The 13,577-nt window shown below is 63.2% G+C and overlaps 1 protein-coding gene across 1 annotated transcript in view; it reads left to right on the top strand.

Moving 5' to 3' along the window:
- The first annotated feature begins 1,459 nt into the window (after nt 1-1,459).
- The window catches only part of SBNO2 (strawberry notch homolog 2), a 32,330-nt gene continuing 20,212 nt past the window's right edge, over nt 1,460-13,577 (top strand). Inside the window, exons 1-3 of the mRNA XM_029916348.1 lie at nt 1,460-1,650; nt 5,671-5,744; nt 6,315-6,426. Of these exons, the coding sequence (XP_029772208.1) occupies nt 1,531-1,650; nt 5,671-5,744; nt 6,315-6,426 (306 nt within the window). The 5' untranslated portion in view covers nt 1,460-1,530. The remainder of the gene's footprint in view (nt 1,651-5,670; nt 5,745-6,314; nt 6,427-13,577) is intronic.

The raw sequence follows: 13,577 nt of genomic DNA, 5'->3' as shown, positions 1-13,577 counted from the left end.
ATAATCCGGTTGTTAGAAGGCTGAGCTGGGTTTGACCACATGAGCCCAAGATCTTTAAATGGAGTGGCTGAGGCTCTGAATAACCCAGTTGGTGTGTGTTTATGGAGGAAGACCTCAGAACCTCCCACTCCCGGCTTTCAGGTCTGTGTCCTCCCTGGTCCCCGGCCAGGAGCCTGGAGGCCACAGGCAGGAGCAGGCCAGGGCCAACGAGGCAGGGGGAGGTGCCGTCTTCCTGCAGGTGTGAGCCCGCAGGTTGTCCAGAACAGGGGAGGCCTGGGGCCAAGCGGGACAGCACCAAGGCTCCGCACTGGCTGGAGGTCGGCCCGAGGGCCCCTTCCCTGGCTGGGAGCTCGGGGTAAAGGCAACCCCTCCCCACCCCGGAGGGATTGCATAAGCTGCCCGTGTGCGGACAGAGATTACTGGAAGTCCCGAGGATTTCTTCATCCAGGGCTTGGCCGGGAGTGGCAGCTGTCTCCCCTTCCTGCCTCCCCTGGTGATTAATGTCCTCAGCGGCTGCCTGCCTGCCTGAGGAGCGCGGGCCGGCTCAGCCAGCAGCAGTGGTGGGCGGGGACCCTGGGGAGCCTAGGTCACAGTCCATGGGGCAGATGGAAATCGTGTGGGAAATCTTGTGTCTCTGTTGCCGGCTCCGTGGTGTGTTCCCGGCCTGGTCTGCCTGCCTTTGGGAACAGGAACGTTCTCAGTGTGGATGCTGTGTGTCCTTCCCATTTCCTGGCTCAGCTTGGCCCCGACTCCCCCAGAGGCCTTCCTGCAAGCCTGCTCGGGCTGCAGGGGGACAGGACCGGCCCCCAGCCTGGAGCTGCTTGCTGATTGGACTTCGCTGGCAGCCTCACACATGCCAGGTCTCAGAGCCAGGCCCCAAGGGATCAGCTGAGTCTCCATGGCTCACCCCAGGGCCCATACTGGCAGGAGCAGCCCCCCAGGGCCTGCCTGGTCCTGTGGCAGGGAGGGAATGCTGTGGGTGGGGGACAGCTTCACTGGAAGGGCTGCCACCATCCTGGAGATCTATTCCTGGAGCTTGTCTCCATTCTGTTTCAAGTGCCTCTCTTTGTGGCTGGGAGCCCCACTTGGTGGCACTTGATGCCTGGGTGGGACCTGCAGTCAGATGTCCAGCCCAGCATCCCCAGGAGAGGGGGCCGGGCAGCGGCTGGGGCCCCTGGCGTGCTGGAGCACGGGGGCGAGCGCGGCCCCCCTGGCAGCCGAGGGGCCGCTCGATGCTCCTCAGGCTGGGGCTGAGCTCCGGGCGCCCCCCCCCCTGCTCCAGCACAGCCCCTGGGAAGAGCCAGGGGCCAGGAGAGTCGCCTGCCACTGCTGCAACGTTGGGGGAGCCCCAGGCCGCACCCTCCCGGACCAGGGGTGTGCTGCGCTGACCCCACCCCCTCGGCTCGAGGCTCACAGGGACTCAGAGGGCGATCTCAGGCTGTGCTGTGTCCCTCCCCAGGTCGTGATGCCGCCCCCGAGGAGCAAGAAGCCCAGATAGACGCCCTGCGGCCCGGGTCGTGGAGCCGCCCGATGCTGGCAGCGGGGCCCGCCATGGACGGCGAGTTTCCTCAGCATGAGCCCCCGCCGGCGGGCGGCATCCTGTACAGCCCGCCGCCGCTGCAGAGCCCGCTGTGTGGGTCCAGCGTCCAGGTGAGCCCCCGCCGGCCCACGGCCACGCCTCCCCCTTCCAGGGCCTAGAGCCGACACCCCAGGCCCCGGCCTGGCAGGGAGGACCCCTCCCGGTGCCCGCCTGCCACCAGGTGTCTTTGCTAGGGCCATGACAGGCCCCCGGGCAGACGCTCAGGCCTGGGCTGTTTGCCGCCTTTGCTGCAGGACAGGGGCTGGGGCTTCTGCGACGGTTTATCAAGGTTTTCTATTTTCAGTTTAATAGACTGTGTCTTAAACAGTTAGGTTTATAGGAAAATTGGACAGAAAGTTTCCACAGGCCCCACTTTCCCCATTGTTAACGTTTTTCAGTAATGGCCCTGCTAAGTTATCACAGCCGATGGCCAGCGAACGTTACCTACCATGGTCTGCAGCGGACGCGAGGCCACGCCCCGTGCTGCACACCGTGTGGGCTTGGACGAATGTCACGGACGCCCCACAGCGCGGTCCAGAGCAGTCCCACTGCCGGGAAATTCCTGAGCTCCGCCCACTCACCCTCCCCCACCCCGACAGCCGCGCCTCCAAGGTCCTGCCTTTTCCACATCGTCCTGGGCTTGGGACTACACGGTGTGTCACCGCCTCAGCCTGTCTTCTGTCACCGAGCGCCGTGCGTCCGAGGCTCCTCTGTGTCTCTGCGCAGCTCGATGGCTCATTTTTACTGCCGAGTAACACGCACTGGCCTGGGCCGGGCCACGGGGTGTTTCCGGACTGGTCACCTGGTGGAGGGCGTCTCAGTTGCTCCTGGGTCCTGACAGCTGATAAAGGATCACGGGATAAGACCACCACAGTCTCCGCAGCTACAAAGAGCCCCTCGAGAGAAGGGCACGTCAGGCCTGCGCCCTCCCGCCCACTGTGGTCTGGGGTGAAACCGGGCTTCCTTCTACTGTGGAAACGCAAACAGTGCTTCTCGGCAGGGGACTTGGAGGGAGAAGGATGCCAGGACACAGCGAGGGGCGCACGAGGCCCCTCCTTCAGGAAAGCGTCGGCCACTTCCTTCCCTTCCGTCCTGCTGGTTGAGGGCTGGGAGCAAGGCCAGGTGGCACGAGAGAGCAAGGCCCGAGCTCGGGCTTCAGAGGAGCCGGGAAGTGGGCCGCCGGGGTCAGGGCCGAGTGCTGGAACTGCCGGGAGGAGCCGCAGAGAGCAGTTAGGTGAGCGGACCCGGAGCTCGGTCTCCATCCAGGGGTGCCCGCGCCGCACGCTCGTGCACCGGGCACGGAGCAGAAGGCGTGGAGGCGAGCTGTCGCGGTCTGGGACGGCAGGCACGAGCCACCGCAGAGGCCCTCTTCCAGGCCTCGGCTGTGCGCCCCGCCCCCCCACTCCCACCCACGTTGTCATGGCGATGCCTCCCCGCTCTCCAGGCCGTCAGTGTGTGGGCTCCCTGTCACCCCACCTTGGGGTCTTGGCGCTGGGCTTGGCCATCCTTGACAGTGTCGCAGGATTCTTTCTCATCAGCATCCCGTAATTTGGTTAATTATTTCCCTGTTGTTGAGCCTTTGGGATAATTCCAGTTTTCTGCTGCTAGCAACAGCACCGCGTGTCCACTCTTCATGGATTAGGTGGCGGGTGTCCTCCTGAATCAGAATTCCTGAGTCCAGAGGAGGACTGGGTAGGGTTGCGGATCCTGGGGCTGGGGCCACGCCCCTTTTATGACGCCCGTGATGAGGCCAGGAAGCCGCCGCTCCGTGGATGTGGGACCAGATGTACTCAGAAGCTGGAGCGGACGGGCTCGCCTGGGCTGCCGTGGGGACCCAGTGCCAGAGGGCGCCTCTCCGAGCCTGGCGGTGGCCCCTCCCCAGGCTGTACTCTGAGCCTGTCCCTGGCGAGCCACCAGCTGTGAGCGCTGTCCCTCACCTGGGCCAGGCTCCTGTAGACGCTGGATGTGTGCACGGGCGGTGTGGTCAGGACTGCGTGCCCCTTCCCGTCACCTGTCCTGGCCGGGCCGAACCGTGGCCAGGGGAAGAGACCTACCCCCGGACTGTCAGTGTCATTTAAGGTGGTCTGATTTAGCAAATGAAAATGTAGATGTTTAATGAGACAAAAGCTTCACATAAACACAAATGGTATTTTAGTGTGTACGTTCTCTACGATATTTATGCTAAAAGTTGTTTGCCTTTTATCAGAAATGCCAATTACACTGGACACCTTGTGTTTTGTTTGGCAGCCTTGTTTTATCTGCTGCCTTAGCGAAAGCGAAAGCCTTCTGTTCCTACATCTGCTCCCGGGTGGGCTGGGGCCCTGGATTAACGGCCCAGGGCCCACCTCTACCCCGGAGAGGCCCGCCTCTCTGTCTCTACCTGGAAGTCCCCAAGCTGGCTCCAATTGGCTGGTAGGGGTCAGGCATCTATCTCTGGACCAGTCATGTCCCAGGGGCCTGCCCTCTAAAGGCAAAGACAGGTCTCTGGCTGTAAAAGGAAAATCCCAAGGAAACCTCTGATTGGCTGGCTGGGGTCAGGGGCTCATCTCTGGACCAATCATGTCCCAGAGGCCTGCCCTTTAAAGGTATAGCCACTCTTCTGGCCTCAAGTGGGAAAAACCAAGGAAGGCTCTGATTGGCTGGCTGTGTGGGGCTCCTAAACTGGGGAAGGAGTGGCCAAAGACAAAAGAAGGAGTGACCTCCCACCCTCTGGCTTCCTGGCTGAAGTCCTAAGGTCCTAGAAGCCCCGGGTTCTGGGTGCAGCAGAGAAGGTTGAACAAGCGAAGGACCCCTACAGCCCGGAAGCCCCCGGAAGCCTTGAGGCTGGCCCTGCCTGCTGTGTGCCGAGTAGCTCACGATGCCATGTGTGCACCTGGGACAGTTTATACCAGTTCCCTGAAGCGGCTGAGCGCGGCCTGAGGTGGAGATTCTGTGGTGGAAGCATGCCCTGCGGGGGATTCCTCCTAAGTGTCCCTGTCACCAGGCTTCGTGCTGGAGCTACCTTTGTTTACCAGCCTGCGCAGTCCCTTCACTGAGCATGTGTCTCCCCTTCCTACCTTCTGGTTCTCTGGGCCTGGACATCTGGACGCCGACCGCCCTGCAGGGGTGGGGCGGGAAGTCACGGCCAGCGCCTCCCTCCCAGACATAGGCAGCACAGAAGGGCTCCTGGTCTCCCAGCCATCTGGGCTGGTTCTGGGCCAGCTCCTGTTCACGGGTCCTGTGAGCTGGCTGGGCGCCCCACCGGGGAGCAGGACCCATGTGCACTGGCGGGAAGTGGGCTACACATCTGTTTCTAGACACGCCGTGTGGCAGGGCCAGCTAGGACACATAGGGGACAGTGACTGCAGCCAGCAGGCCTCTCCCCAGTGCTGGTCAGGGACCTTCCCGACATGGTCCCACACAGGCCACCCTGCGGGTTAGGGGAGGGGCCCCTGCTCAGCAGGTGCGTGTGCATAAGGGTGGGAGCACACCCCCCCCCCCCCCCCCCGGCCAGCCCTGTCAGAGCCCAGTGCGCGGCCCCACAGCCCCCGCTGACCTCCCGCCCGTCCGTCCACCTCCCGCCGGTGTTTCTCAGAGCGGCCTCCCCAGCGCCCGGGCCTGTGCTCCACTCTCGGGCCCGGCAGGCTTGGCGGCTTCCAGGAGCTCCCTGGGCCAGAGGGTGTTCTCAGAAGGCCAGGCTCTCGGCCCCCCGGGAGGGGCTGGGGTGTGGGCTGTCTTTGGTGCTGGAGGGGGCCCCTCTAAAGTTCTCTTTGCCATACGGGCCTCCCTCAGGGCTGGGATTCTGGGGGCACTTGGTCCAGAGGTGGGTCACGCCCACCCACGCCCACCCTGCCTGCAGAGAGGCGTGCGGCAGCGGCTTACTGGGCCCTGGCCTGAGTTGTTCACGGGCACGGACGGGTCCCCTCCGTGGGTCTCCTGGGCAGATGGGTGGACAGAGGCCCGAGCTGGCCCCGAGCTATTAAGTACCTCCCCGCTGACCTGTGTGGGCCACCACAGGGTGAAGTTTCTACCCGGCAGGGGCGGCAGAGCCCTCACCCCTCCTCACTGCGCAGCCCTGCCCCCCTGACGCCCTCGCCCTCGCTCTCTTCCAGAACACCATGCTGCGCTACCCGTGGTGGAGTGCCTTCGCACCCACGCCATATCCAGCCTTCTCCAGTGAAAGCCAGTAAGTCCCTCTGGTCCCCAGGGCCCGAGCAAGCCCCACCGTGTCTCCCTGGGTGGCCACAGTGCCCGCGGGGGCCTCTGTGGCTCTGCAGTCACTGGTTGAACAAAAGTGAGGGGCTTCAGTGTCCTGCTGAGGGGGCTTGGGCGGGGCCCTGGCCACATGGAGACAGCTGACACTGGCTGTGATCTGTCTTCGAAAGAGGCCACCAGGAAAAAGGGCACAAGGGGGCCACAGAGGGACCTGTGGGTACCCTCTGGGCAAGGGGTCACACTAGGCAGCAGGGGAGAGCTTTGGGGGAACAGGAGCTGGGAGGGCACTTTCCTACAGAGGGCAACAGTGAGCTGGGCTTTGAAGGGTAAGTAGGAGCTTGCTAGGGGAGCAGGCCCAGAACCAGGCTAAGGAACATGCTGTGGAAAAGGTCACAGAGCACGGAGCTAGAGCCTTGAGGCTTCTCTAGGGCACCGTGTCTTGGGATGGGGGGACGGGGGCTTGTCCTCTGAGGAGAGTGTCCCAGACGCAGAGCCCTCCTTCAGGCTCCTGATGGCCAGCCTCCCCCCTGTCTGCCCGCAGCGAGTTCATGAGCTCCACCTCCTTCATCGTCAGCCAGCCCTGCGCGGACGCCGGCTATGGGCCCTCCACCACCACCCCCAGCTTCCTGCCAAAGACAGGCGACTTCCCTCAGGTAGGGACCTGGAGCCAGAGTCACCCTTCGACCCCCACGTGGTCCGGGAGTCCCCACCACGCACTGGCGGCCTCGGCTGGGTTCTGGGCCACGTGGAGCCGGGGCTTGTGCTTGGGAATCGCTGGGCCCCCCCCCTGAGAGCCCCCGAGCCATGGCCACACCTGTGTGCATCTGTCAGGGTGGCCTGCGGGCAGCGAGAGAGCTGGGCCGGGGCCACCCCTGTCCACGTGCTGCTCGCGCCCTTCCGAGGCTTGGTTTGCCCAGACGTCAGCACCTTCCTCTCCTGGGCGGAGGCCCCGTGCCTGCTCCGTCTGGGTGCCTTAGTGTCTCAGCAAGGGCTCGCCGTGCTCCCTGCACCCCTGGCCAGTTCTGTCGGGTGCAGCCCCATCGTTGGCATTTATGTCCCAAAACAGCCATTTGAAGAGCATGACTCACCCAAACCGAAGGAGGAGATATGTGTGATCTCGTTTTTGGGGGAATCAGGGTGCCCGTCCCTGGCGAGTGTAATGGCACGCTTCTCCTCACAGCAGCCCGGATTCATGGGCCTGGGGGACGCTCTGGGCAGGGGGGAGGAGAAGGAGGAGGTGTGATCTGAAGCTGGGCTGGCAGCGCCGGGCAGCGTGGTCGCCCCGGGAAGTGTGGAATCCACGGCCCCAGTGCGTTCGCTGCGGCACACAGTTTGGGAACTGTCTGCTTGAAGGACCCCAGGGGCTCGACTCCCCTGAGCCTCAGTTTTCCCTGTAAAGTGGGGGTCTGGGGGCCTGCCAGGTGGCAGTGTGGGAGGCTGTGGCTCAGACCCGCCGGCTCGAACCCACTAGACCCAGACCAGCGTATTTCAGGAGTCTGGCCAGTGTCCACACGGTGCCTGGCAGGGACCTGGAGCCTGGACCCGTCCCCTGAGCCCAGGTCCACCAAGAGCCTCAGAACGAGACCTTTCTTGGAAGCACGGTCTTTGCAGCTGTCATTTAGTTAAAGATGGAGATGCGGCGATCCCGGGTCAGGACGGCCCTCGCCGAAAGGGTCCTTGTGAGAGATGGAGGGGGAGGACGCAGACGCAGAGGAAGCCCGTGACCCCCGCGCAGAGTGGGGTGCTGGGAGCTGGGAGAGGCAGGAGGGGCCTCCCAGGGATCTCGGCCCGGGACACCTCGGCCTAGGATGTCTGGCCTGCAGGACCACCGGGGCACACCTGTCTGTTAAGTCCTCCCTCTCCATCTGGGACACTTTGTGGCCACCCAGGGGACAATTTGGCCAGGCCTGGAGGAGACGGGAGCACAGGGGCACTCCTGGCCCTTGGGCCGCAGGCCTCGGCTGGCCCCCAGACTCCCAGGGCGAGCAGTCAGAGGGAGGGGGTCGGAGGTCCTTGCACACAGGGCCCTGTCTGTCGCCAATGCACAAGGGACGCCGTGGTCCCTCTGCTGGGCGACAGGAAGCTGACGGTCCAAGGCCCAAGCCCTCTCTGGCCTGCCGAGCCTCAGCGCCGGCAGCCCTGCCTGGCTCTGAGCCCTGATGCAGCCCCTCTGCATGGTCCTGGCCACAGCTCTGTGTCCAGACACGGCGCTCCTCGGTGCCGTCGCCCATGCTGAAGCCCGGCCCCCCGGCCCCCCGGCCCCCCGGCCCTGGGTCTGTCTCATGCATTCGGCCTGCACCACTTCTCTTGGCTCTGCCTGGAGCAGACGCCGGTCCTTCCAGCACGACCCCCTGGGGCCACCACACCTGTTTCTCCCCACGAGTGGGGGGACTCAGCCGCACCATCCCACAGAAACTTCCTGAGCACCTGCCAAACACGGCGGGAGCCCACCCTGCCGGGGACACCTTGAGCCCAGATCTTTCTTCTAACAAAATCTCACCCCGCGCTGAGTGTGGGATTGGACAGAGGTGAGACCATGGTTCGGACGGGGCGAAGGGTCCGAGGCTGTTACAGGACCCCTGGGCCCGTGGGCCAAGCCAGCACGGGGGCCAGACCAGACTTGGGTTCGGGCCCTTCACCACTGAACCTCAGCCAGTGGACCCACCGTGGACACCGTCCGCTCCTGACTGACCAAACGACATCCCCACGGTGATAGGCAAGGGGACAGCCACAAAGACGTCCCCGTCCTGACCTGGGGACCGGGGACCCGTCCCATCACACTGCAGAGGGGACCTTTTAAAGGCCCCCGAGGTGGGGGTGACCCTGGGTGCCCAGGGGGCCCAGCATCCTCATGAGGTCTTCCTGAGGGGCGGACCCAGCGCTGATGGCCGAGAGGGTAGAGGAGGGGCTGCGGGCCCTGGGTGCGCCCCCTCTGGAAGCCGGAAAAGCGGGGAGACAGGGCTCCCTGGGGCCACCCGGGGGAACACAGCTCTCCACTTCAGATTTCCAGAACCATGGGGTAATAAATGTGTGCTGCTTTAAGCCGTGAGCTTCGTGGTAGTTTCTCACAGTGCCACGAGGGCTCTGATGCAGCACGTGAAGCCCTCATGTGGCCCTGGGACACTCTAGAAATGTTCCCGCTATTGTATAAATCAGAAGGAATTGGAATAGGAGACCCAGAGCTGGGCTGGGGCAAGGAGTGAACATAAACCTGTAGGCCTTAACATACCTCCTCCTGACTAAACCTGGGCGCTGAGTTTCCTAGCAGCCAAAGCCAAAAGAGAAAGGAGCTGAGCTGTGTGACTCCTGTTGCCTACAAAGAGAAAGCTTCTCTCCCAATGTCCCAAGGGCACGGAGCAGTCCCTCTGGGTTGGCACCCACCCCCGGGGACTGCTTATGGACTTGGCTCCCAGTCCTGTGGTAGATCTTGGTTCTAGCTTTGCTCTCTGAGCGCTGTCATTCCTTCTGTTGTGGCTAGGGCAGAATCACTGAACCCTAGGGGTACCGGCTCCCTTCCTGGGTTCTGCACAGGAGCCAGACCCGGGACCTTTGGTGGCAGGCTGATCATGTCTTTGTTTTGCTTAGTTTCATTTTAATTTTAACTTTATTTTAAGTAAACTCTGTGCCAACATGGGGCTTGACCTCATGACCCCAAGATCAAGAGTCACACGCTCCGCTGGCTGAGCCTGCCAGGCGCCCCAGGGTTCCTGTGCTCCAGACACCCAGGTGGGGGCCTACGTCCTGGGGGACCTGCCCTCAGCAATGCAGAAGGTCAAGGCTAACCCGGACTCGGGCAGCTCTGCCCCAAGGGGTGGGCGGGCCGGCATTCAGACCAGGAGCCCCCTGCCGAGGCCCAGGCACCCAGGGAGTGTCTATAAATTTAAGATTTGATACTCTCTTCTGTTTGTTTTTAAAGGTTTTCGTGACAAGATGATTTTTAAAGGGCTTTAGGTCTATGGAGAGGTCGAAAAACCAGTACCGACCCTTCTCGGTCACTGTCACTCGCTCGCCCAGTCTCCCGGCGCGTCATCGTCCCATTATCATGGCGCCGGAGGTAGCCCCACGCTGCGCCAGTGACCGAGCCAGAGTGCCAGGGCCCCGGCCCCGAGTCGCTGCCGAGGGCTCCTGGCCTGGGCTGGCCTGGGGCCCTCACGCTCGGGAGGGGTTCTGGGTTGTCGAAGGGAGTCCCACAGACGGGGCGCTGCGGCCTCCTCGGACATCACCATGAGCCCGCTGGCGTTGGGGCGCCCTTCCCCCGACGGTCCTGACCTCCAGGCCTGGTTGGGGGCGGCGCCAGCTCCGACCACGTCCTGCACCTTACTGGCCACCACCCGCCCTCAGGTTGCTGCTATTTTCCCCTCCCCCTGCGAGGGGTGCGTCGAGGCTGTCAGCGACCCGTCCCTCGCGGCGGGATGGGGTGGACTCCGTCCTGCACTGGTGGAGGTCGCCGGCAGTGACCACCGCCGAGGTGTCTGTCCGGCAGACACTGCTGTCCTCGTTCTGCTGTGTCGGTCAGCGGGAGCTCTGCCCCGGGGGGGCTGCCCCTCCCTTCCTCCGGCTACAGTCGGGTGCTGTCGCTATGCACTGCTCCTGCATTGGTGGTCCCTCTGTGTCCTCTCCGCTGCAGCCCGGGGGGCGCTATGTGCTGGGTGTGGGTGCCTGGCCACCGTTCTTTACTTTTAGGTGAGATATGATTTGCATAACACACGATTCACCGACTTTTAGCAGATCCACAGGGTTGTGCAACTATCACCTCTGTGTGATTCCAGAATGTTCTAGCACCCAAAAAGAACCCCCCCTCCCGTCCCTGGACGAGCCTGTTCCGGACGGTCCCGCACGTGGACTCCCACCCCGCGTGGCCTCTCGTGTCCGGGTCCCTCCCGGAGCGTCGTGCATCCAGGGTCCGTCCTCGGGGCAGTGAGTGTGGGCGCCTAGCTCCTGCTCGCGGCCGAGGGGCGTGCGCATGCGCGGTGGACGCCCTGGGGGGGGGGGGGACGTGCGCGTGCGCTGTAGATACTGGGTGTGTGCCGTTCATCCGCTTTGGGCGTCTGGGTTGTTCCCACGTGGATTCTGGTGATTGTGAGTTGTGCTGCTGTGAACGTGCTTCTACGTGGACTTGAATCTGATTGGGGGGCGGGATCCGGGGGAATGTTGAGGTCAGGGCTGCGGGTGAAGGATTCAGCATCGCAGCCCTCGCTGCCCGCCCCTCCAGGCCCCCCCCTGCGTTCTCCGCGTCCTGGTATCTGGGGTCCTGGTTGTGGACGTGACCACCCCACGCTCCCTTGCTGACCCCCCGGTGCTCATCCTCACGGCTTCACCCGCACACGTGTTCCTGGGAGCGGGAGCTGCCCTAACCCCCCCTCCCAAGGCCACCTAACCTCTCGGCCAGCCTCTGGGCGAGGGCTCTTCTCTGCGCACTGAGCCCCCTCACTGTGTAACGGGGGCGGGCGTCCACCCTGAGAGTCCAGGCGTCCCGGTGGGTCCTGCATCCAACCGGTGAGGACACTTTCCGACCGCCAGCCTGGGGCTTCTGGGAAGCCAGGATGAGGTCACAGCCCAGAAAAGTGCTTTGCAAGTTCTCAGCAGCTCCCCAGTGAGGGGCGGGCGGCGTGAACGCTCCGCAGACGGACTTCAGCAGGAACCAGAGGCCACGGCACACCTTGCCAGCAGGTTCCCAGGGGTTCCCCGCACTGGCAACCCCGGCAAGCAGCTTTCCTCTCAGAGGAAGCCCATTGGTTCCCACTGAGCCACACTAAGAACCCGCCCCCGCCCCGCCCAACCCGCAGCTGCATGCGAGGGCCATGGCCAAGGAACCCCCGTTCTGTGGTCTGTGTTGCGGGGGAAGACCAGCTGGGGCAGGGAGCACAGGTGTCTCCAGAGGGTCTCTGCTCGGAAGCCCGGACACCCAGAAGCCGGGGACGAGGACGTAAGGGAGGGGCCTCGAGGCCTGCAGAAAGCCCTGGGTCGTGGTCTGGCCACAGGGAGCAGGGCTCCAGTCTCTCCTGACGGCAACTCTGCAAGGTGGTCAGTCTGTTTTCTGGCTAAGGCTGCTGTCCCCATGACAGTGGGCTAAGGGGGCAGTTTCTAAGGGGGCTGTGTGAGCACCTAAAGCAGGGTGACTGAGCACCATGCGAGTTCTGGGGCCGCCAGTCTCAGATCTAAGGGGGGGGGGCGTCCTGCCTCTCTTAGCCCCCGGGGGCTCCAGATGTCCCTTGGCCTGAACCGAATCGCTGCGGCACCCGCCCCCGGGGCATGTGGCCAACTCCCACATCCGGATCCACGTCCCCCTCTTATAAGGACCCCAGTTGTTGGATTAGGGCCACCTGACTTCTGTAGGACTTTGTCTTAACTGACTTTGTTTGCAAAGATCCTATATCAAAATAAGGTCCGTTCACAGGTATTGGGGGTCAAGACTTGAACATCGTCACTTTGGGGGACATAATTCACCCCTAAACAGGAATATTCCAGCAATGAGATGTGCCTGCGGGGAACCTGCAGTGCCCACTGCACTCTCTGCCCAGCGCGTGCTGTCCACCCCCGCCCCACCATAAGTGGGGACATGCGGGCCACCTGGGCACGGGCTTGCTATGGGAGAGGCTGGGAGGGGAGAGCCCACAGACCAGGAGGGTCTTGGGAACACCGGGGCGCTGGGCCTCACCTGCCCCTCTGCACCTGGCCTGGCCACAGGTCAGAGGGACAGCCTGGGACCAAAGCGGGTCCCAGCAGACAGCCCCATGGCTCAGACACGGCCAGACGGGGACCGAGCCAGGCCTGGTCACGGCCCTGTGCAAACTGGTGCCGAAGCCTCTGCCCACACGCCCCTTCAGCCCCTCACCCCCGACCCCCCAGGCCCATAGCAGACCCACAGCCTGCAGCCACCAGTGGGGAGGGCAGCCAAGGGCCCTACAGGTGCTGACTTCCTGGGTGGGAACTCCCACCCAGGCTTCCCTGTCTCGGCAAGGCCACCGTCACCCCATCAGTCTGGTGCTGACATTTGGGAGACAGATAGTCAAAGGTCAGAAACTGTGCTGGAATCTTGATGGACTTTATGCTAAATCTAATAAGGAGAGCTTGGTGCAGGCGCTGCCTTCTTTTATTTCAGTTCCCAGTGATTGTTTTAAAATGGAGTCCGAATCGGGGCACCTGGGTGGCTCAGTCTGTTAAGCCCTGATTCCGTCTCAGCTCATGATCTCGTGTTCATGGGTTCCAGCCCCGCGTCGAGCTCTGCTGTCTGCACGGAGCCCGCTTGGGGTCCTCTGTCCCCTTCGCCATCCTGTGCAGATCTCTCTTTCAAAAGTGAACGTTTAATTTTTTTTTTTTTTTTTAGAGAGAGAGAGAGCGCGAGCAGGGGAGGGGCAGAGAGAGAGGGAGATACAGAATCTGAAGCAGGCTCCAGGCTCTGAGCTGTCAGCACAGAGCCCGACACTGGGCCAAACCCACGAACCGTGAGATCACGACCTGTGCCTCAACCGGACGCTTAATCGACTGAGCCACCCAGGCGCTCCAAAAGTGAACGTTTAAAGCGTCAGGGGGCACCTTGCTGGCTCAGTCAGTTAAGCGACCGACTCTTGGTTTCAGCTTAGACCATGATCTCACGGTCTGTGAGTTCAAGCCTGGCAGGCTCTGCGCTGGTATTGGGAGCCCGCTTGGGATTCTGTCTTTCCCTCTCTCTCTGTCCTTCCCGTGCTCACAGGGTCACGCACGTGGACTTACACCCCGCGTGCCCTCCCAAGTCCGGTTCCCTCCCGGAGCGTCGTGCGTTCAGGGTCCGTCCGCGGGGCGGCGGGTGCGGGCACGGGCACGG

Source organism: Suricata suricatta, chromosome 12, assembly GCF_006229205.1.
Source record: "Suricata suricatta isolate VVHF042 chromosome 12, meerkat_22Aug2017_6uvM2_HiC, whole genome shotgun sequence".
NCBI classification, from domain to species: Eukaryota; Metazoa; Chordata; class Mammalia; order Carnivora; family Herpestidae; genus Suricata; species Suricata suricatta.
Note: the sequence above shows the minus strand (reverse complement) of the source record. Positions and strands in the feature narration are given on the sequence as shown.